At 34.7% G+C, this 23,725-nt stretch overlaps 2 protein-coding genes across 3 annotated transcripts in view; one reads left to right on the top strand and one right to left on the bottom strand.

The window, feature by feature from the left end:
- The window catches only part of COG5 (component of oligomeric golgi complex 5), a 334,035-nt gene that overhangs the window by 88,889 nt on the left and 221,421 nt on the right, over positions 1-23,725 (top strand). The window lies entirely within an intron of this gene.
- GPR22 (G protein-coupled receptor 22) lies at positions 8,105-14,904 on the bottom strand. 2 transcript variants are annotated; one of them, XM_025872691.2, is made up of 3 exons: positions 14,483-14,904; positions 12,529-13,548; positions 8,105-10,903 (listed from the first exon to the last, which is right to left on the bottom strand). In XM_025872691.2, exon 3 carries the CDS (start codon positions 10,876-10,878, stop codon positions 9,577-9,579), a length of 1,302 nt encoding a protein of 433 aa, XP_025728476.1. In that variant the 5' UTR covers positions 10,879-10,903; positions 12,529-13,548; positions 14,483-14,904; the 3' UTR covers positions 8,105-9,576. The 2 variants fall into 2 exon arrangements, with proteins under 2 accessions (XP_025728476.1, XP_073754764.1); XM_073898663.1 differs by having other exon boundaries at positions 8,105-13,548.

Raw genomic sequence — 23,725 nt, forward strand, 5'->3', positions numbered from 1 at the left:
GTGCATGCTCGCTCTCTCCCTCTCTCAAATAAATAAATAATAAATAAATCTTGTTAAAAAGCATTCAAAAAATAAAGTTGTTGTAAAAACATCATTTACATGTTATGTACTTTCTGAGAAGATCCATGAAAGGCATTGCAATCTGGTCTCAATGTTGTGAACACTTAGTACTTCTACTGAACAGTGAGAGGATCTTTATTTTATTTGTGCTAAGAGTCACTTATCCCTTTTCTCTCCTTATATGATCTTATAGAAAATATAGGGACAGTTTTTGACTTATTTCCTATAAGAATGCAGGGCTTAATGATAAGCATTTTGTTTTCTACATTTCATACCAGACTTAACTTCTAATTTTTTTCATTCTTTTAATCCTTATTGCTCTGATTTTATTTTTCCATTTAATTGTATCTAAAATTTTATGCTTTTTTTTTTAAAGATTTTATTTATTTATTTGAGAGAGAGAGAATGAGAGAGAGCACGAGAGGGAAGAGGGTCAGAGGGAGAAGCAGACTCCCCGCTAAACAGGGAGCTTGATGCGGGACTTGATCCTGGGACTCCAGGATCATGACCTGAGCTGAAGGCAGTCACTTAACCAACTGAGCCACCCAGGCGCCCTAAAATTTTATGCTTTTAGAAGTCCAATGCGCTATCCATTGCGCAACGGAGCCACCTTAAAATTTTATGCTTTTAAAAGTTGTCTTACATTCTCCTAAAATAAGGCAAGATATAATTAATGTGTAGCATTTACCAATTTTGCTTTCCTACTTTCTTAATAGTTTTTGGTTGTTTTTTTTTTTTTAAGATTTTATTTATTTATTTCACAGAGAGATAGCGAGAGCAGGAACACAAGCAGGGGGAGTAGGAGAGGGAGAAGCAGGCTTCCCCGCGGAGCAGGGAGCCTGATGTGGGGCTCGATCCCAGGACCCTGGGATCGTGACCTGAGCGGAAGGCAGACGCTTAATTACAGAGCCACCCAGGCGCCCTAATCGTTTTTGTTTTTGTTTTGGGTTACATGCTCTCTTGAGGATCTTAATGAATTTGTAGCTGTTTGCTCCAGGGAAAATGCACATATTCACAAATCCATGAATTTTGCACACAATTTCATTGAACTTTATGAGACTCCAGAAAACCCAAAACCAAAGTCATTGTTTATCTGGAATATATTATTTGGAAATGTTTTTCTGTAAGGTGGCTATATCTGATTACCTGTACTTTTGTTTTTATATATTTAAATTGTATTCAGTAGCAGTCCATTTTCATCAATAACTTGTTATGGATTGGTTCTGTGATTCAGTGGAAATGCTAAAAAGCAAGAGTGATAACAGAAGATAATATCAGTGTTATTGGAAAGAATTCTTAGTGAAAAGGTTAATAAGAAATGTTTCCAGGGTGGTGTTTCTGCAATACCATTTGAAGTATTTATTGAGTATCAGTGTCACTTAACTGTTATAAAACAGAATAGGAAATTAAAGTTGTCATAAATTATCAAAGAGGAGCTGAATATTCCCTAAATTGTTTTGATGGCACAAGGGAAATTATAATAACAAAGGAAAATATTTAACTGGACCCATCTACCTAACTTGAGTGACATCTGTTCAAAAGATGCACAGAATATAGTTTTTAGTATAGTTTATAGTTTTTAGTATTTTCACTGTAATTATTTTAAAAGTAATTCTTATCCCTTATGTATAGTATTATGTTTTAATAGAACTTTTGTTCTGAAATGAGCAAAAATGTGCCTGTACAGTACTTTTGGATAGAATAAAGTGACATTACAACAAATGGTAGCTGTGCAGTTTCACAATTAACTGAGTGTTGGAATGAAGTAAAAGTCAATAGCACTTTATAGTGTCATGTTTCATGTTTGGTACCATTTAATCATCTGAGTGTATGGTTTTTAAAGGAAACTTTAAAGGCCTAGATAACTTCTTTTAGGGAAATAAAACTTTAGGAAGATAGACTTGGCTCCAACCCTATTTTATTTCCTACAAGCTGTATGAAGCACAGCAGGTTGCCTAACTTCTCTGAGCATGTTTTCTCATCAGAGGAAAAATATCGGCAAGACTACCCTCTCAGTCTTGGTGTGAGGATTCATAAGATGATAACCTAAAGAATTAACACAGTAACTCGTTTATTACCACAGTAAGCATTCAGTAAGGTCAATTATGATTATTATTGAAAGATTTCTCACAGAGAAAACTGAACATTGTGGATTGAGATAGTGTGTGGAATTCTAGAGGGAGAATAAAAATTCAGTCCTGTTTCAGGTTTTCAATGCTATAGGTCAACAAACCTTGCAATATACCTACTATATGCCAACTACTGTGCTAGACCTTTTTCTAAGTCACTAATATTCATATTTCCATAATTAATTTCCTCCTAACATGAAAATAGTGTAGGAGTGATTAACAACTAAATACGTTAAAAAAGGGAAATGCCTGGGGAAGAGGCACCAGTTGAGTATGGGTCATCAGTTCTTCAAGGACCATCTAACTTAACAAATGTAGGACTGTGTACAGCTGTGCTCATTCACTTAGGCGACAGCATTTATTGAGCACTAACAGTGCACTTTCTTGACAGTGCTGCACAAATAAACCCTCATCACTCTCTCCCTTACTATGCTTTAACTTTCTCTTAGCATTTACCATCATCTGTAAGTTCAGTGAAAGCCAGACTTCAGTGGTTCTTATTCCTACACCTGGCACATAGTAAATGCTCAATAAATATTTCTTGGATGAATGAATGAATGAATCAGTGAATAAATAAATAAAATTTTAGTTCTTAGGAAGCAAATGTCCTGCTGGATTATAGTATATATAATTCAACTAAAATTTTATTTGTTAAAATGAAATAAGCTTAAAACTTTTTTCTTCAGGAAGGCATTATGGCCTAAACTGAGTTCAGAGCTGCTTCTGTACCTTTTCATTATCGGTTACTTGACTTAATCTGTCACTTTGATATATATTCTATCTTCTAGTATAGAAAGTAGTGGTTCTTCAGCTTTAGTGCACAAATCACCCGAGAGTACTTATTAAAACTTATTAGTCAGAACGGCAACCACAGATATTCTGATTCATTAAGTCTAAGGGGGGAGGGACAGAAATTGGAATTTCAAACAAGCACCATAGAAGAAGATTCTGATAGAGGTAAGTTACGTTTTTGTTTTTATTTTTGGTACAATCCACTGATTTTAATCAGATACCTCCAGTTTTATGTGCGCTCATTTATGTGTATGTGCGTGCGTGTGTGTTCAATTCTGTGCATTTTTTAAATTATTAACGTATTTGTTTCAGGGGTACAGGTCTGTGATTCATCAGTCTTACACAGTACACAACGCTCACCATAGCACATACCCTCCCCAATGCCCATCACCCAGCCACCCCATCCCTCCCACCCGCCCTACACTCCAGCAACCCTCAGTTTGTTTCCTGAGGTTAAGAGTCTTTAATGGTTTGTCTCCCTGATTTCATCTTGTTTCATTTTTTCCTCTGCCTTGTTTCTCAAATTCCACATATCAATAAGATCATATAATAATTGTCTTCCTCTGATTGACTTATTTCTCTTAGCATAATAATACCCTCTAGTTCCATCCATGTCATTGCAGATGGCAAGATTTCATTTTTTTGATGGCTGCATAATAGTCCATTGTGTGTATGTGTGTGTGTGTGTGTATATATATATATACCACATCTTCTTTATCCATTCATCTGTCGATGGACATCTTGGCTCTTTCCATAGTTTAGCTATTGTGGACATTGCTGCTATGAACATCGGGGTGCACATACTCCTTCGGATCCCTACATTTGTATCTTTGGGGTAAATACCCAGTAGTGCAATAGCTGGGTCGTATGGTAGCTCTATTTTCAACTGTTTGAGGAACCTCCATACTGTTTTCCAGAGTGGCTGCTCCAGCTTGCAGTCCCACCAACAGTGTAGGAGGTTCCCTTTTCTCTGCATCCCCACCAACATCTGTCGTTTCCCGACTTGTTAATTTTAGCCATTCTGACTGGTGTGAGTTACATTTTGAAAAATACTCTCCTAAACAAGATACATGGGGTCGGAAGTTTAAAAATTGTTGACTTCAATTTCACTAATATTTACTCAGAAGTTGGTATGTATCAGGCACTTTTTGGTTACAAAGGTTACAGTAGTATTATAGACTCTTATTGTACTGGGGGGATTAAAGACAGTTTTATAAAGTTAGGTAGCTATAGTTTGCTAGCATTTTGTTGCTTATAACAAGTGACAGTTGGAAAAAATTTAATAGCAGAAGAAAGACTACATTTTTTTATTAATTGGGTAAAATGTTAAAATGTAGACTATGTAATGTCTACAATGTCTAAATGTATGTTACATTTCAGCCTGTTTTAAGACATTAGCAATTTTAGGGGCTCCTGGGTGACTCAGTTGTTAAGCATCTGCCTTCGGCTCAGGTCCTGATCCCAGGGTCCTGGGATCGAGCCCCACATTGGTCTCTGTGCTCCACAGGAAGCCTGCTTCTCTCTCCCCCACTCTCCCTGCTTGTGTTCCCTCTCTTGCTCTGTCTTTCTCTGTCAAATAAAGAAATAAAATCTTAAAAAAAAAAGACATTAGCAATTTTAGAGTGAAATGCGTATCTTTGGGTAGATAACCAATATACAATATACACACAGTATGAAGTATATGACAGGTGGGATTGTGTGTAATATTAATGGATGTGCTATATATATATATATGTCAGTCTCCTATGTTTCTCACTCTTCTAGTCTGTGTCTAATGTCAGAACTCTCATTTGTTAGCATTAACATTTTTAAAAATTTATGTTAAATTAAAAAATTTTCATTTTGCATCTGTTATTAGTATTGTATGTCCATAGCTGTCTGAGTGGAAAGCAGTTATCTATGATCTTAATAAGATTAATTAAGATTCTCTTGCTCCTTTTACTTTCTGCCTTGAAAAATTGGTAGATGTGCTTTGGTAGTCTGCCTTGCTTAATGCCTCTCAGAAATATATGACATACTACTTTCATGGAAGCAGGGTGAGGAAAATGACCTCAATCCCAGATAGACTCAGCTCTCCTCCTTTATCTTACTTGATGCTTCAGGGTTTGATAGTGGTGGGAGTTGATATTGGTGGCAGTGACAGGAATGACAGCACTTTTTACCACTTGCTGGTGGAAGTACAAAGCTGTCATGCTTGAAAGCCATGGCTACAGCTTATGGAGGTCTGTTAAAAAAAAATGTGTGAATAGAAGGGTAGAGATACTTAGGATTATTTTCACACATTATTTTATCATGAGCAAGGGGATAAATATTGTTTAAGTTTGCTCAGCTCTTTCTCTCCTGCAAAAATTGAATATTCTTTAAAAGGTGAAAGTTTTCATATTAAGATGAGCCCAGTTTTCCATTTACTTCTCCATCTCAGTACCCCTCTGTTCCAAACGTTTATGAGTTGTTGTAACATCCTAATTTGTATTCTACTTTGAATCGTGAAAAATGTTATTATATTACTAATCTGCCCAGTTTTTTAACTGGGGTTTCTTTAAAAAAATTGCTTTTTCATCTTTTTGAATGCTTTTTAGAAAAAATCTTCAAGGTAGTTTTCTTCTGTGAACTCTAACCCACAATGCTGTATTCCCATTTTATTTCTCTAAGAGCTCAGCATCTCTGCGTATTTTAGATCTTTTTCCCACCTTGTCTAGGTTTAATTACCTCCTTTTTCCCTCTTTTATAATATGGCCCAAGCTCCCTTTTCCCCTAACATTTATTATTAGTCATCTCATGTTTAGCTTTCTTGAGTTCACTGCTGTCCCATAGGGAGATTACTTACATTCACAAGGAGTACATACAAGTGTACTTTTCTGAGATGTAAAGAAAATAAGCTCCACAAGTTTTCTTTAGTTTTTTTTCTTTCTCATCTTATTTAGTGAAAAGGAAAAAAAAATACATTATGTCTTTTTCCTTGCTTCTTCTCCCATTTAGAAAAATAACCTGTCTTACAATTTGACAAGTTACCTTACCTTTTTCAAGATGGTCTTGAAATGTAGCTTCAAATTATTTGATTATAATAGAAAACAATTTAAGTATTTGATTGCTCAGATATCTCTGCTGGTATTTAAAGCCTTCTTTCTGTTTTTGGACCCACTTTAACTTAGCAGATCAACTTCTCACTATTATATTACTTTTCTTCTAAAGAGAACAATTTACCATTTCCAGATCTGCTTCAGTAGCTTTCCTCAACAGTGCTTTTATTTATATTGTTCTTAAATCCAACATAATTCCTTTCTTCTTAAGTTTATTAAGAAGGTTGCTTTTTTTTTTTTTTAGTAGTATTTACTGCATTCTGCCTTTTAGCAGGTATTGCCAGACTTTTAACTACCTTGATTCTAGGTTAAGTTTCCAGGGTAATGACTTTATTCCATATGAATAAGCGTATCTGCCATAGTGCCTTCTACATTGTAAGGATTCAAATATTAATTGAATTACAAAGCTTACTTAAATGTACAATCAAGTTGTAATGAAACTAAATGTTTTATTGACTTTGGAAAGTAGTCTTCAAATTACTGTGTTGACTAAAGCCTGATTAAGCACCTGTTTCCTTATCTTCTGGTTTTCACCTTTCAGTCTAATCTCAGTAAATGAGGAGTTTGATTTTTAATGCCCAGAGAACTTAGATTTTGCTATCATTTTATTTGGGGGATTAAAAAATAGACAAATAGGCCACGTACCTAAAAATTGGCTTATCATGGTGAGAAGTACAGAAATATTATGGATGGCATTTTTAAAAAGCATAATTGTAAATTCTTAAATTTTCATAATAGGTTTGAACATCTGTTGGGACTAATTGGCAGACTAATGACCTCTTGGAATTAGCAAGCAATGAGTGTTCCATATCTTATTGAGGTTTGGTTAGTTTTTAAAATAATAGTTCTTCTGTGGTTTTGAAGAACTAACCCCATTAATTGTATATAAATTGATGCCTGTGTCTGTGATTTGTGGCATATGGGTGGGAAAAAATATCATTTTAAGAAGGCTCCCATATTGAGTTTACTGTTACCTCTATTGCTTTTGCATTTACAGTTTTCATTCTAAGATGAAAAATTGGCATTAATATTTTTTCCCATGAAATTATTAGAAATACAGTGAAAGACATACACATTTTGGTGAAGCCCATCATGAGGAAAATAAAAATACTTCACCTTTTCATAGAACAAATGCTTAAAAAAAAGTTGTCTAAGCTTCTCATTCTCTCATTTAAGCTGAACTCAGTAATTGTAAGCATATTTGTGACTTGTTTTCAAAAGCTGAAACTTTAATATAAATATTATTTTGGTTTACATATTACATACTATTTAATATTAAAAAGCTGTTAGAAATTGTTCGGTAGGTATGAATTTTCTTTGTTGTAAATCAGCGGGTGTAATTTTAAGTACCTGAAAGTTCATTACAGGAGAGCAAAAATGCTTGTTAATTGTCTGTTCCAGAGTCAAGTACAGAAATAATAACAATTTAGAAGGCAACATTATAATATTTGCCATTTATTATTTTGTTAGATTTCTTATTACAGAGAATAAGAGGGCACGAAAGCAGTTTAGGCAAATATATTTAAAAATTTTTTTTAACTGAGTTCTTTGGCATGCCTATAGACTTGAAGATTAAAAATATTTAAGACACAGAGGTCTTCTCTTAATATGAAAATTCTAAAAATAGTGTAATTTTTATGAAGATTATAAAACTAAATACAATTATAATTTATGCTTGGAAGTTTAAGTATAAAATTAGCTGAAAAATTTTTTAATGGATATATTAGGAGATATTCTGTGCCAAATATGTTTATTGAATGAAAAAATTTTTAATACCCTTACCTACAAAGTCTTAATTTCTCTACAGGGTTCTGAAAAATGTCTTACTTTCTTATGCTACATTTTGTCAAATTGAAGCATTTCTTTAATTCCATAAAAGTAGAAAACAAGACAGAAGGATACCGTTCCTTTGCCAAGATTTGACATGTTAACATTATCAGAAATAAATCACTGTTAAATATCGCAGGATCCTCAGTGAATTCAAGCTATTGCATGGTGCATATTTCCCTCAAGAATTAATGTATTCAGTAAACTAGACTGGGTCAATCTCAACCTCACTTATTTACACAAAAGTGATATATTATTGAATTCCTTGACATGAAGTTTTATTTAAAGATGAGTTGTTACTTGATTTAATGGATACGGTATTAAAAAAATAGAATAAAAAGTCGTACAGTTAATTATAAGGTAGCAAGAACTGTATTTGCTTATTTAAGTAACTTATTGCTCTTTTTCAGATACAGTGATAATTAGCACTCATTGATAGATTATTGGATTATAACAGTTGGAAAATATTTGTTTGATATGAGATTCCCAAACCTGTTATCTATAGTTAGGATTAGTAATTTTCTAGTTGTCCAACATAAATGGAAGGTGGGAGACACAAAGATTAAAGTTAGATTAAGTGGTGTAGAGTAAAAAAAATTGACAAGATTTATTGCCACTTAAATGATTTTAAGAGTGGAAATAGAACTATTGTATTTTGAAACATTTGGAAGTTATAGTATAGGAACCTTGTGTAAATTTTATTACTCTAAAGTTGCTATGTATCTAAAATTAGAAATCATTGGCTTTGTGAAGCTTCTCTACAGTGATAGAAAGTCTTTTTTTCTTTTATTCAGATTTTAATAGTTGACTTCTGTTATTCAAAAAGGCTGACTTGAATAAAGTTAGGAAGTTAGTTTATTTTAATGCACTGGTTTTTACCAGTATATTAATCCAGAGCATTTGGCTTAGACTCAAGCAAAGTGAGGAAGGAAGAAAGAGGCTGGTGCTTTAGTTTTCTTCCTTCCCTTTATTGTCAGTTTATTTGTATATTTATAGGCACAGTGCCCTTGATCTTAGAAAAATCAATCTCTTTTTTCATAATAAACTTGATTTTCAAAATTTCCCTATCTTAGAGTGTATATACAGTGTTGGTTGTTGGTTCTTGAATTTTAAAATCCTGATAAATCCTACAATTTTCTGTACTCAGAAAAAAAAAAAGATAGTTTCACACATAGTTCATTATTTTTGATGCATCAGATATTATAGCAGGTAGACTATACCAGAGAACATAAGGTAGTGACATAGAAAATCCTGAATTATTTTGTTTGGAGACCATAATTTTTGCCCTTATATTAAAGTGCTTGTCATTTATATAAATATATCTATAGTTTGTGGCTTAGAAACAAATACACTTCATAAAAAAAAAGAAAAGGATACCTGTGTCAGTTACATTTTGAAGTTATACACTGTTTTAAGGCTATGTATTTATTATTTAGAAAATATGACTTACATGAATATCTTCTGATGGACATAATATTGACAAAATATACACAATATTACTTTAACAAACTGCCATGCAACAAATACATTGTAATGAAGAAATTGAATATATATGACCTAATCTAATCTTGACATTTACATTGAAAATTTACAACATAACCAATACTTAAAATGTTTTTTCTTATATTTGGCAGTAATTTCATTTTTTTACAATTTAAATGTGGGCTTAATGAAACTTAGATGTTTCCCTAGTCTGTGACAACCTGAGGTACTAAACATTTTTCTCTTATTTCACTATCTTCAAAGGTAATTTTTTTGTTTCTTTTAGGATCGATCCAAGAATTGTGTATTACAGCATTATTAGGCAGAGGATCAGCTTCCACTATGGAAACAACTCGCTTTTTCATTTTACTTTTCAAGACCTTTTGAAATTTTTGTCTAGTAAATGCATATAATAAAGGGTGAAATATAGTTGTTCCATAAGCCATGACTAGAAAACACAACCTTAATTTTACTAAAAGGTCACTTGGGCCTAAACATAAAATGGTGGTATTTAAAACAGAAATTGGTGTCCAGCAGAGAAGAAATGTAGAAATAATCAATAAAGACATCCTGAAGACTCTTTTTTGCCTTTCTCGTCGTTCACGGTGTCGTTTCACAGCTCGCCGGAGGGCAATTATTACTGAGACTGAAGTTCTTACGCCAAAGACCACATTTCTTCCACCACTGCTTTGTGACAGGTCTGTAGTCTCATGCTGCGTGGTTAGAGAAAGTGTCTTTTTCTTTCTTGCTTTCTTCTTCTGCCCTGTGGAAAATCTTGTGCCTATTCGAATATTAAGAGCCTGAAGGATTTTGGTGTATGTGATTAACATTACTATGACAGTGAAAAAGAATATTGGGATCTGTACTAGCAGGTGATAATACATTCCCAGTTCAGTGTAATATTCATTTGTACTGACACACAAAAGTGTCTTGTTTTCCCACGTATTTCCACTTTGAAGACTGAAAAAATTTACCTCAATAAAGGGAATCAGGAAAGAGAAAAATGAAAAAATCCAAATGGATATCATTAGCATTACAGCTCTGCCCATTGTCAGAATTCGGTTTGCAGGTTTTACAGAGATGTCATATCTGTCCAAAGTGATAGCAAAAACGTTGATTGCTGTTGAGACACTTGCAAAAGATACACAGGCCTCATGGAAACAGCAGATGAGAGCAGTGTTACTCTCCAGTGAAAGCAGAAGGATAACTATTGTTAGAGGAATGCATCCCACACAAATTATTACATCAAGTACATGAAGATTCATTGTAATAATGTTACTGACAGAGTTGATTAAGTTGGATTTCATGCAGTAAAGTACCAATACGGTGAGGTTGCTGCCAAGTCCCAACACGATTTCTAACATAAGAAATCCAGTGAGAGACACTTGAAAGCTTAATGGATATGATAGTGGTTGGTACATATTGGTGTTGATGTCATCAATGTCATCTCGCACTGTAATGTTAGATTCAGACTGCATGTTGATTTCCAGAATGGGAGAAAAACACATTCTTTTGGAGCAGTTGGTGTTTTCCCTAGAAAGTGAAATAGAATAAACTCTTTTGATATTTGGCAATTTAAAGGACGTACAAAACATGTGTTCCTTCTAAAAAAAAATCTTTTTATTGTGTACTTGGCTTAATTTTTAAGTTTCTAAACTATTAATGGCAAAGGTAGAATTAGAATCAAGGTTGCATTGTTTTGGTATAACAGGAGATTGGATTCTCCCTTTGAAGGTGACTGTATGGGGAATACTCCTCTATAGTTCAAAATTAGTTAATATCTCAAAAAGATTGTCCTCATTTGGGTTTTTCAAGCTTATTGAGATACAGTATATTTTTGTACAGCAAAACTACCCAGTACATAAAACTAATTTTAGCCTGGTGTTTTAAGATTTCATTTTAAACTGTTGTGCGTAGGTGGGTAATAAATGCTATCTTAATATGTTCTGGCATAATTACTGTAGGTGTAATTATTCTCGTGAGATTTCAAATGAACAGGACAAGTGTTCATTTAAAATGATAAATGGCACAGAGCACTAGTTGTTTAAAACCATTTGTCCATGTTCTTGGTTGAAATTCTTAAGAGTCTACAGTGTGCTTGGGGATATTTGGAGCTATTTCCCATAGAAAGTAGGCAAATGATAAATATTACATATTTTGTAGTGAAAATGCTCACTGAACTTTATAATGGACAAACTTATGTTATAAAAATTGGATGAAAAAGGATATGTTAAAGTATAACACCACAAAACTTGGTAAAAGAGTACTAAACACTCCAATGAGTGATTTATTTTGTGACCACACCCTCTCATTTATTGTGGAAGAAGGAATTTGAAATTTAATATCATGTTAAGAAATAACCATTTTTGGAGTTGTTTAAAAGACTGTATCAGTTAATTTTATTTGTTTAAACAGGATTTTTAAAGTAAAATACGAAATTTTGGAAAAGGAGTATCTGAAATCCATTTTCTGAGGAATCTTTAAAGTTTACACATTCCATGTGAAACCTTTTGTATAAATCACCCGGTGTGTATAATTTTGAGGAAAATTAAAAAAACAAGCTCTTTTGCCAATTCATGTAAATCTATAATGTATAGAGGGTTAGAATAATTTATAAAAATAATGTCTGATTTTCTGGGCTAATATGTCAGTAATGAGTATATTCACTTAAAATATAAAATCATACAACCAACTATATTTCACATTTCAAGTACAGCATTTTGACTGCAAAATAATAAACAAATTATAAAGGCTATAATAATTTCCAAAATTCATGTTAACCTTTAACTTTATGTAACCTTTGACAGCTTTTAGAATACAATTTTATTTATCCATATTATTTTAGGGGCCATATTTCAGAAACATAGATAACATTATTCCTTTTGAGCTTGGTATAAGGTATTACCAGAGGCATATACTCAAGTGAAAGTCTTAGCTAACAGTGAAATCCTATAAAAAATGGAAAATTTTAAGTGTGCCAAATTTTCGGAACTGACAGATTAAACATCAGGTCTTTGTCACATCAGTTAGATTTATAATCAGATAAAACAGAAGTGCCAAGTTAGAGGGTAACTAAGTAAAATGCATCTCTAGAGCAAGATTGTTTTCTTTTGTAAATGTTAAACAGTGTGGTGGGGTGCATGCATCTTCTGACCTACCTGTTTGCTGTTGCCTTATGGGCCTTTTGGCTCACTATAGCAGTTTTTCACAAATTGATACATGATGTCATTGACAGATTTTGACATGAATTTTTACCTGACAACAGTAGCTGTGTTTTATTTCATGTCTTGTAGAAATTCTTTCATTTTCTCTCCAGTACTTCAAACTGCATGAATTGTGAGATTTAGTTGGCTGATGAATTTCTAAAGACCAGTACAAAATATTTGTGTTTGTTTTGCCTTAAAAAGTCACGACCAAGAGAAACTTCCTCAAATGATAGGAATTATATTTCCCTTTGAGGGAATATATGATAGTCTCTCTTTATTTTCCAGAACATGTGAAAACATAAGGTTTCTAGCTTCTAAAATGTATTTGGACATCCTTTTGTTAAAAATGTAAGTCTGTTTCTATGGCAGTCCTTGTTAGTTTGAAATGATTTCTTGATCACATAACTTGCTTTATATTATAAATCCAGTCCATGTTCTTTTGATAAAAACCATCTGCTATTTAATTTGATTTGTTTTCATTAGAAGAGGATACATAGTCATAAAACTTAGATGAAAAAATCCTTTAGTAATATCAGCTGCTACGAATATCTGAATATTTAGTGCAGAAGAAAATTGATAAAGCTTTATTTAGCTTGCTGTTAATGTATGGCATTCTCTTTTTGGCATTCTGTGCCTCATTGTTTCTTCAGGAAACAGCTCCACAATCCTGGTATGTTAAAGTGTAAACTCCCCCTTTAAAAATGCTCACGATTTTGTTTTCAGGCTTTTGCAGTTAAATTGTTTTTCTTTTTGTGTCTATTTTATATAGCATCTTCTTAGGATGACTACTGTCCATGTGTTATATCCCAGCAGTAATGTGGACCTGTATTTTCTGGTTTTAACTCCTTAATGCCTTAAATTCATGTGTTCGAAGAATATCCTGCAGTTTATGGTTCAGGCAGCTAGGAGATGCTTGATCAGATGCATTCTTCATATTGTCAGTTGTAAATACTGAATTAGATGCTGTGGGCCCTTGTGAAAAAGAAAAAAAATGGTTAATAGGGTTCCTAATAATTTCCAATTAACGCAAAGTTACTTTAGTTTTGTTGACTTTAACACCATACACAGTATTCATTATCAACATAAGTAAACTGTATTAGTAGAGCCACAGCTTATGCATAGATTTAAGGGATTCTTTAAATATTTTCTTTTCTTAACAGAGATTGCAAATATTATGTTATTTAGTAACAGAGGTAACATAAATATAACCATGAAGGAAAGCAGTTTTAAAACTATTTTCTGCTTCAGTTTAGAAGCTAACCTGTTTTCAGAGATTATGAGCAGTTAGCATACACTAAACATACTGTCATTCTCTCTTGTCTTTACAATAAATTTAACACTATTTCCTGCTGGGAAATAGTGTAGCTTGCTTAATTAGTAGCACATGGTTTGAATATTAACTGATTAAAACAGATTCCACAATTAGATGCTATAAATTTCCACCGATGAGTTGTTCGTGTAGTTGAAATGTAAAAGGTAATGCAAAATGTAACTGCAAATTAAATAATTTTCAGTGAACATGCCCAATAATGAACTTAACCTAAAAGTGAGTAATAAATAATAGCTAAATAGTAAACGTGGTCCTTTTAAGAAATATAAGCATTTTTTGAGCACTTGAGAAAAACTATACTGATGACATTAAGACTATTTAGTAGGTCTGAAGTGACTTAAAGCTGATGTCTTCGTAGTGAATCAACAAAGAAAATTTTTGGTATTTAACATTACATCCTTAAAAAAGTACACTGAAAATGTCATGTCTTAAGTCGATCTAAAAAATACATGTTTAACAATAAATAGAATTAAGCAAATAAACTGTTAAAATTTAGGTTGAAATTTTTCAAAGTAATTTTACCCCACTATGCCAGTTCAAAAGCAGCTTACACTGTAATAAGGGAACACATCTTACCTCCGCTAAAGATTTGATATATTCCTGATGTAGTTGAAGCGTTTCCAGTTTTGATTGATTCATTTGGTTCACTTGTTAGCAGAGGACTGGGGGAAGAGGGTCATAAACATCTCTTCAGAAAAGACCTTAATGAAAATATGTGTCTGTACTGTGCCATTGTCTCAGCAGTACTGCTAATGTATGGAACGTGTGGTGCTGCTTAGAGGCTGCTGCAGTCTCTCACTCTTCCTACTGTGAAATCAATAAGCATCTGAAAAACGTAATGAAGTAATTGAACATACTGAAGGCTTCTTGTCTCCAGAGACAACATTTAGATTCAGTCTCTCTAAAAAGGAATGGCACTGCTTTTCAGAGGAAAGCCTGTTCTGGGCAGCTTTTGCAGAATGACAGCCTACCTTGTCGCTTCTCCCCACTGCAGAGAGATGCAGTGCATTCACTAATTTTGATTGGTCAGTTGTATTGGGCTTAAACCGTGCTTCATATGTATAGCAGGGATTTCCAAACCTCCCCCCCCCCGCTGTTTTATATAAGGATGCTTTTTTAAAAGGCTATATTTATAAGTGGTTGTATGCTGCTTTTAAATAGAATATGAGTAAATTGGTCTTTTAAAAATGTGTATTCTATTCTGGTTTGTTGTTCACTTATGCCAAACAAAAAATGCAGTAGGGTGGAAGGGGGCAAGAAAGAATTACACGGTAAAAAGTGTATATTCTTTATGAAGCCTAGATGATTGCGCTCGAGAACATTTTAGTTGTAATATATGTTTTTGGTTGAGATTCTTTGTTCTACAAATAGAAAGCCACTGCATCTTTACTGTGAACCACATTGAATTTCAACTAGTTTGTTTGTATTCAAGTCGTCTTCTCTGTGTATTTCAAATTGTTGTGAGCATCTCAAGGTGGTAAACCTTGTTATGACTGCAGGATTCATTCAGGTGTTCATTCATTCCATTCATTCATTCATTCATTCATTCATTCAGAATATTAATGAAATTGTTCCAAGGTGGTTCTACTCTAAAATGTTTTTTAAAATTCTATTACTATTAACATAGTCTCAATGTATAAAGATTAATCATGTGCTTTCCTTTCAGATCACTTCTCCATCTTCACCTTTGATAACTCTTTTATTTAGTGGATATATACTGATCATTTGCCACAGTATTTTATTTCAACTGGCTATTTCTGTTTTTAACCTGGGCACTTTTAATGGATTGCTGTACCTTAAATATTATATGTAGCTATATGCTAATGTTATTGGGTAAACATATCAGTAAAGGAAAAAGGAAGTTAGTAGTTATGTGTCTTCATAAGTTATATAAGGCTAAATTATTTTAAGATAGATAGGTTGTCAAGAGAAAAACAAGTAGAAGTAATTAACTTAAAATATTACTTTAAAATTAAATTTCTATTAACTTTGTTTACCTACTCAGTATTGAAGAAAATGCTTTTTTAGATCTAAATATATGAAGTGGCTGGATTCTGTTGACAAACTAGAAGAACTTGCAAATGACTGAATTATTATAATATTGATCACTTATTTCCATTATTTTAGGAATATTAATATTCATTTTAAAAAATGTATGCTAAATTTTTAATTTGTAACTGGAATTGTTCCTTTATAATTTTAAAAAGCAGCATACATTTTTGTAATCTTCTAGTAGTGTTTTAGCTTCACAGGGGGCTGGCTGAGTAGTATATGAGTTTTGAATTACATTTGTATAGAAGTTGAGAGTGATGTGGTGGAAAATTTTGTTGTGAATTCCTAAAATTTTATGCACAGCTTTGGTAATGCTAAAAATTAAAATGTTGTTGTGCTACTTTTCATGCATTTTGAAGGTTGCAGAAAAGGATGTTGTTAGAATGCCAACCATGTTGAAAGATAGTGTGCAAGCACACTCACACACAATGTTATTTTAAGGTTTAGACTAAAACCAGAGCTTCAAACTAAAATTGGAAAAAAGATATTAGCTTCAATTAAAACTTGTGGTGGGGACAAGAAATCATTAACGTAGTGAAATCACAGAGTGCTTTTCTGCCAAAGAGCTCAAGTATGCTTACGTTTATCATCAAAATATCCCTGTGGAGTAGAGGCAACCAAGGCACAAAGAAGTTTAATGACTTGAAGAAGTCTAGGTAAGTTAGTAGCAGAGCCAGTGTTGGAACTCTGGAATCTCCTCCCCCCTTCGCCATCACCCCATAGTTGGCCCCCTCTCTGGAAAATTCTGAAGATACTTGGGACTTAAAATTGGATGATCTGGGTTCAGTCACTGCTTATTAGTTATATGACTTTTGGCAAATCAGGCATTCTTTGGGACACAATATAGCTTTGATTCTTTTTGTTGAAGTTTATTTCTGTGTTTTCTTTAGCTCTCTGTAATACAGTGTTTCCAAGTTATACTCAGACTATTTTGAAAAAACAAATTCTATCTCTCTAAGAAATAATGGCAGCAAAAAAGCTCAGATTTGGACATTGCTCGTTTTTCCCTGTGCAAATAAGTGACTTGTGATTAAGGATATACAAGATATCACAAACAATAATGATTTTTATTGCACACAACATTTAGTATAGTTTTCCTTTTAAAAACCACGAATTGGTTTAGTGATTTCTTAGCAGGATAATCCTAACTTCCTTTGTTTTGTTTTTAACAGAGATGAAAATATCTAAACCACTGGATTCAGAATTAGATTATATTTTAATGAAAAATTTAGTGTCAAATTACATGTCAGAATTTACAAAGATTCTTATTTCCATAGTAACAGATTTTTACACTTGTGCATTTAATATATTTTGTATTTATATAGGATACTAATTTTGAACAACTGGTGACTTAAGACCAGATTTTATGTTATAAAATAATTTTATAGGTTAATTATTAATTAGCTAATTAATAACCTAGAAAAACAGTTTTAGCTTGCACATGATAACTAAGCAGTAGATATGAATCTAAGCCCCCAAATATCTCCATTAAAATCCTTTCACGGAGTTCTGTTTTTTTTGTTGTTGTTATAAGTATTTTGACTGCATAGGAATTTCAATTCCTAACATTTTTGATATGGGAGTCTTCGATTTTTAATTGTATATATTTGTTCCTATAAGTTTGAACAGCCATGGATGTGAGAGAGTAATTTATTGTTCACTTTTACATTGCACTGTTGATATCAGGTCATTCTTAATCCAGCTTGTGTCTGATTCTGATGCTACTTTTTTGATGATTCTGAGTTTCTAAGTAAAAAAAAAATTCAACTTTGTGAAATATTGTAATTAGCCACTACTGAAAAGTGCTTTGAAACAGTTTGTAAAATATATGTGCAAAAGCAGTTTCTAATTGCTGAAAAATCCACTTTTTAAATTGTATTGCTTCAAGGGTGCTTTTTCAATGAATACTTGACATAGCTAACTCTCACCTATCTCTGATACTAAAGCCCAATGAAGAAAGGATTATTTCGGTTTAAAGGCAATTCAGAAATTTCATTTGGCTTCTCAACTTTAAATTTCTTTCTTAACAAATGTTTTACCAGAAAAATAGAAATGGACCATCTGCTGAAACCTTCACCAAGTGGGGAGTAGCCAAGGTAGTAGAGTCAACAATGTTGGTGATTCATTATTGGTGTGAGAATAATTGAAAACTGATTATAATTAGATAAAGTACATGCATAAGAATTGTACACTTTTAACAGAAAACTCCACAAAATGTTCCTCCCCAGCCTTCCTGCTTCACCTAAGTTGGACATTTAAAATTTTTCATTTTTATTTTTTATACTCTGTATTTTTAAGTCATTTACCAGCATCATATGTATTATAAAAATAAATACATGGCTTTCCTTTACATTTTCTCATCCAAACCTAGATTTTGGACCCTGTGACTATTACTACTTTTTAATTTGTTGTCCTAATGTTGCCATGCTGTTTCGGGGGCCTTGTCTAAGTTATTAACACCCCTGCTCTCAGTTTTTTGGGTTTCTGTTTTCACTGACTTATATTCCTCTTTACATTCTTAAATATTATGGATGCTTTTTGTTAATGTTTTTCTCTTATATTTATATCAAAGAATTACACAGTCATGTTTGTGCCTCTTTTCCTTATTGGCTTCTCTTCTTGCTTTTCTGTTGCTTCATTTTCTTTGTATAATTCTCCTTTGTAGTTTATTTTGCAGAATCACATTCATTTCTGTGTCCTGAAACCAAGTCAGTCAATGAACTAGATAATATATTTTACAAAGCTATGGCAAATCCTCTTGTCTATGCTGTTAATGAGTCCTGTGATCTAGTGGGAGATGTGGAATGGTCATGAATGAACTGGTGGTCTGTTAGGTACTACTTAGGGCACCTGTTTAGGAAAATGGATACATTTTCACAGTTTACTGATAATAGTTAAAGTCTCTGCTCACTGGTGACTTTGTGCTATTAAAATACAGCAATATATCTTTAGTTACTGCTACTTCTAGTCCCTATTTAGGGATATACTATCTACAAAAAGTACTGCTGTGATTTTGATTGATAATGCAGACGACTTAAGGATCAATTTGGGGGAGAATCGACTGCTTAAACAATATTGAGTCTTTCAATTTATGGACATGGTGTTTATTATTTTTAGATCTTTGATTTATTTTGTCAGTGTTCTATAGTATTTAGTTTATGGATCCTGCACGTATTTTGTTAGATTTGCACCTAATTATTTCACTTCCTTAGTGCTATTGAAGTAGTACCTAATTTTTTGAAACAAAATTCCAATTTTTAACTTTTTGTATATAGAAATAGGGTATTTTCTTTTTTATTGACGTATCCTGCAACTTTACTAAACTCATATATTAATTTTGGGGATTTTTTTATTTTTTAGATTTTATTTATTTGACAGAGAGAGACACAGCGAGAGAGGGAACACAAGCAGGGGGAGTGGGAGAGAGAGAAGCAGGCTTCCCGTGGAGCAGGGAGCCCGATGTGGGGCTCGAACCCATGAGCCGGAGGCAGACGCTTAATGACTGAGCCACCCAGGCGCCCCTGGGGATTTTTTAAAAATGAAATCCATGGGGCGCCTGGGTGGCTCAGATGTTTAAATGTCTGCCTTTGGCTCAGGTCATGATCCCAGGGTCCTGGGATTGAGCCCCACATCGGGCTCCTGACTCAGCAGGGAGCCTGCTTCTCCCTCTCCCTCTGCCTCTCCCCCTGCTCATGCTGTCTCGCGCACTGTCTGAGTGTGTGTGTCTCAAATGAATAAATAAAAAATAAATAAAATGAAATCCATTGTATATTCTGTACAGGTAATTAATATCTTCTGTAAATAGAGACCGTTGACTTATTCTTGAACCACGTGTAACTTTCTTGTGTTATTGTCCCGCTTAGGACTTCTGTTATTAGATTTGATAGGAGTGTATTGGGAAAAGCACCCTGCCAAGAATCCTGAGCATTCCTGAATGTCCTGGAGTATGCTGGGTATTGCTTGGTATACCAGGATTGCAAAGACCTGACTGTTTTTTATCTGGTCCAGTTCTCAGGGTTACATTTAAAGGTAGCAACCCGGAGGTATGCAGTAATGACTCCCCAGATAAAGAGCAGACTTGCTTCTGCTTGTTATAAAAATGGTAAATTTTCTAAGCTCAGTGTTGTTTGGCTGTAATGCAAATCCACTGTATACAGAGTATTCACCTAGGCCCCTCTGCCAAGGGAATTTGAATGGGAATGTGAACTGTCACTGACCTGATCCTCTTACTGCTTGCTGTGTCATGGGTATTAAGGTACTTTCTTTGTGTCCCAGGCATCGTATGTCTTCTGCCAGCATCCATGACAAGAACAGACTAGCTTCATAGCTTGCAAGTAGAGTAAAATCCTAGACCCTTCATGAATTTTGACAGTTTTGGAATAAGGTCATGATGTTGACAGAAACATGGCTTCCTGCAAGAAAAAAGACAAGTGCCCTTGTGGGCCAGTTTAGGGGATATGAGATCCAATAGCAAATGCTCTTGTTGAAGTGGGAAGCTAGTAGATCTCCTGCTGACTTACCCGTTAATGAATATTTAGAGGCTAAGCAGTGAGAGGTAGAACAGAGCTTCCTGAATGATGCTTTGATTGATGCTCACTCGCTAGGCTAGAGAAAGAAAGAATGTTATTACGTCAATAAGGCCGTAAGCCTCTGGGCCCTAGGCAAAAGGCAGTATTGGCTGTAGCTGCTGAATCAAGGGGTCCCCAGACTAAAATAAAAGGTGTCAGCAATGAGGATGGGTAGACTGAATACATTATTACTTTATTTGTTGAATTCAAGTAGGCAGTTTGAACATATATGTAAGTCTTGCTTATCGGTGCAGAGCTACTCTTTGTGTCCTCTGATTCCTCTCTTTCCCTTTAATCTCAGCTGCTTAAGGTAAAGCCTGGTATGGTACAGAACTTCAGGGATGGGGAGAATTCAAGCTTTTACAGTTCTGTTGGATAGGGTGCCCAAGCACCATTCTACCTGGTCCTATGGGGAAAAAGCACACGAGATGGCAAGGGAGGCTGAAGGCTCTGAGGGCTGCATGGTGGAGCTATGGCAGTGTGTACAGGGCAAATTAAGGATGCCCAGGCTCTTGCAGGAACTGGGAGGCATGCGGGAGGAAGTGGCACGGACCCTGGGGTGAGGAGTCAAGCAGAAGAAAAGCCTCCCACCACTTTAATCTTCCTCTGCAGGCTAGCTAGCCTCCCCCACTACCCCACTACCATGTGCTCCCCATGCTCCTGGTCAGAAAATAATGTCTTCTCCTGGCAGCGATGGCTATAGTCCCTTTTGTGTATGTGTTAAATTCCTTGGTCTATGTTCCTGCAGGGGGGAAACAGTCAAATTCAAGAAAAGCTAGAGTGTGGGTGGAGTCTCAGGGCCTGTTCAATATACTGTTGTTCTGGCTTCCTCTGCCAAATGTATATTTGGTATTGCCATTTTTACTTCTACATGCTTACACTGTGAATGCTTATGAGTTCACAGGAGATTCTTCCATTCGTGGGATGCTGCATGTCCCCTCCCTGAGTGATCCAGCACAAACAGTGGATTATCCCTAGAGGACAGAAAAGAAAAGTCACAGCTTTAGTTAAAGACACAGGGCTGCTAAGGTACTCAGGCCATTTCTTAGTACAGCAGTGCCACCTGCCTGACCCAGCTACCAAGTGCACCTCTTTTGAAAAGGCGTACTGCTCAGGTCTCTTTAAAACTACACACCTGACCCATAGACTCCTTGCAACTCTCTGGCATAATATTGCCATTTTGAGGGTAGGTTAATTCAGACTTAACAATTAACAAGAAATGGACCCAAGAAATTTCACTGATCAAATGAAAATGGTTTGTTCAGTGATGCAGCCAGCCTGGCCTTAGTGTCATCTTGGTGTTGCATGAAGGGGTGGAAGTGACCCCTTTTGGGAGAACCTTATCTCTTACTCCTGAAATAGCATCTCTCACTTCTTAAAGCAAAGACCCTGGCTTAGTGGGGCCCTTGATTCACAGAAGTTCCTATAGATACCTTGGCCTGGTTCACTTATAGTTCAGCCCAGATATAAGCTGATGGTATCCATTTTGCTGCTGCAGCTTTTCAACCAGTACCAGCTACAGAAGACAGAGTGGATGTCATCACTCGACTCTGTTCTCATAGCTCTGACTGATACACCCCTTGATGAACATTGTAGGTGTTCTTAAGGACTCTTGGGCTTCTTGGGCTGTTTCCAGTAGCCCGGCCTTCAGGTGTGCCACTTGGAAGATCAACAGATCAAAAATATCTGTCTTTGGGGTTGCAAACTATGGAAACAAATTGTGGCTGTCAGTCACTTTGGCTTACTCAAGGCTGTACTTCCCGGATTGCTGCCATTTCTACCCAGATCTGTTACTGTTTTGGATATAGCAACTTATCCATCATAATAGATTGGGCAACCACTGTGTCCTGGGTTTTTGGAAAGGGGACTTCTCAATGTCCCTTCCCTACTTCCACTTGTAGGACTAACTCTTTTTTTTCTCCCCCAGAGGTATAGGTTTTGTTTTGTTTTGTTTTGCTGTTTCCTTTCCCTAGCTCTAATGGGTTTTCAACAGTGTCCAGAGAGTGATAGGATTTGTTGCACTTCCTTCAGTGGTTTCAGGCCTTTTCCCCCCCTTGCATTAGAGATGGTGGAAAGGATCCAGGCTGGACTTTATGCGTTGCTCTCAGTGGCTGCTACTCTCACCACTCACATGCCAGGAGGGGTGCTTTCCCTAGCCTTTTCCTCTTCACCTAACCTGTGTGTGTGTGTCTGTGTGTGTGTGTGTGTGTGTGTGTGTGTGTGTGTGTGTGTGTGTGCGCGCGCGCGCCACCTGGTGAGATTTTTGAAGAACATTTGTATACGTAACGCCTTCCCTTTTTTGTTTGTGGCCTCCATAGGTTATATATCTCTTGCTAGCACACATTCAGTCTCTAGCAGTTCATTAACAGCTTTAGCTGACTTACTTTTACTGGTACCTAGTATTGTTTTCCTAAGGGTGCTCATGTCCTATATGTTCTTCGAGGCACCTGTTATTCCTTAGAGTTTGAGTTGTTGGTTGCCCTATAACCTCAGCTGTCCTGGCAGCTATTTACCATGATAATAAGTTAATGTCATGACCCACTTGGTCATGGTAGAATACCCAATAAGATATTACATGATTTTATTTGCAAATATTTTGGTAAAGTCTTTTGTCTGTATATTCATGAGAGATACTGATCTGCCATTTTCTTTTATTGTAATGTTTTTGTCTGGTTTTAGAATGAGGACAGTGTTGGATTTGTAAAGTGAATTGAAAAATGTTTTTTCTTTTTTTAGTTTAAAAAAATCTGTGTAAGATGGAAACCAGTCCTTCATTAAATGTCTGGTAAATTCAAAAGAGAAAATACTCGAGCCCAGGAGGTTTTATGTTATTTAAATCTTGTAGTTATAAATTCAAATAATTTAATAGATGATGGATTCAGAGTTTCTATTGTGTCTGTTTTGATGATAAAGTTGAATAACTTGTTTATATCATTTAATTTGTCAAATTTATTAGCATCCATTTGTTTTTAACAGTTTCTCATTATATTTTAGTATCCGTAGGATTGGTACTGTATCTCCCTTTCATTACTGATATTGGATATTTGTATCTTCTTTTTTTTCAGTTTGCCTAAAGGTATATTAATTTTATTAATCTTTTCAAATAACCAACATTTGGTTTCACTGTTCTTAGTGAACAATGTTTTTCTTATTATTTCTATTTTATTGATTTCTGCTCTTACCTTTAGTATTTTCTTCC

Source organism: Callorhinus ursinus, unplaced genomic scaffold (genome assembly GCF_003265705.2).
Source record: "Callorhinus ursinus isolate GAN/ISIS: 27379988/994484 unplaced genomic scaffold, GSC_fseal_2.0 scaffold12, whole genome shotgun sequence".
Lineage (NCBI taxonomy): Eukaryota > Metazoa > Chordata > Mammalia > Carnivora > Otariidae > Callorhinus > Callorhinus ursinus.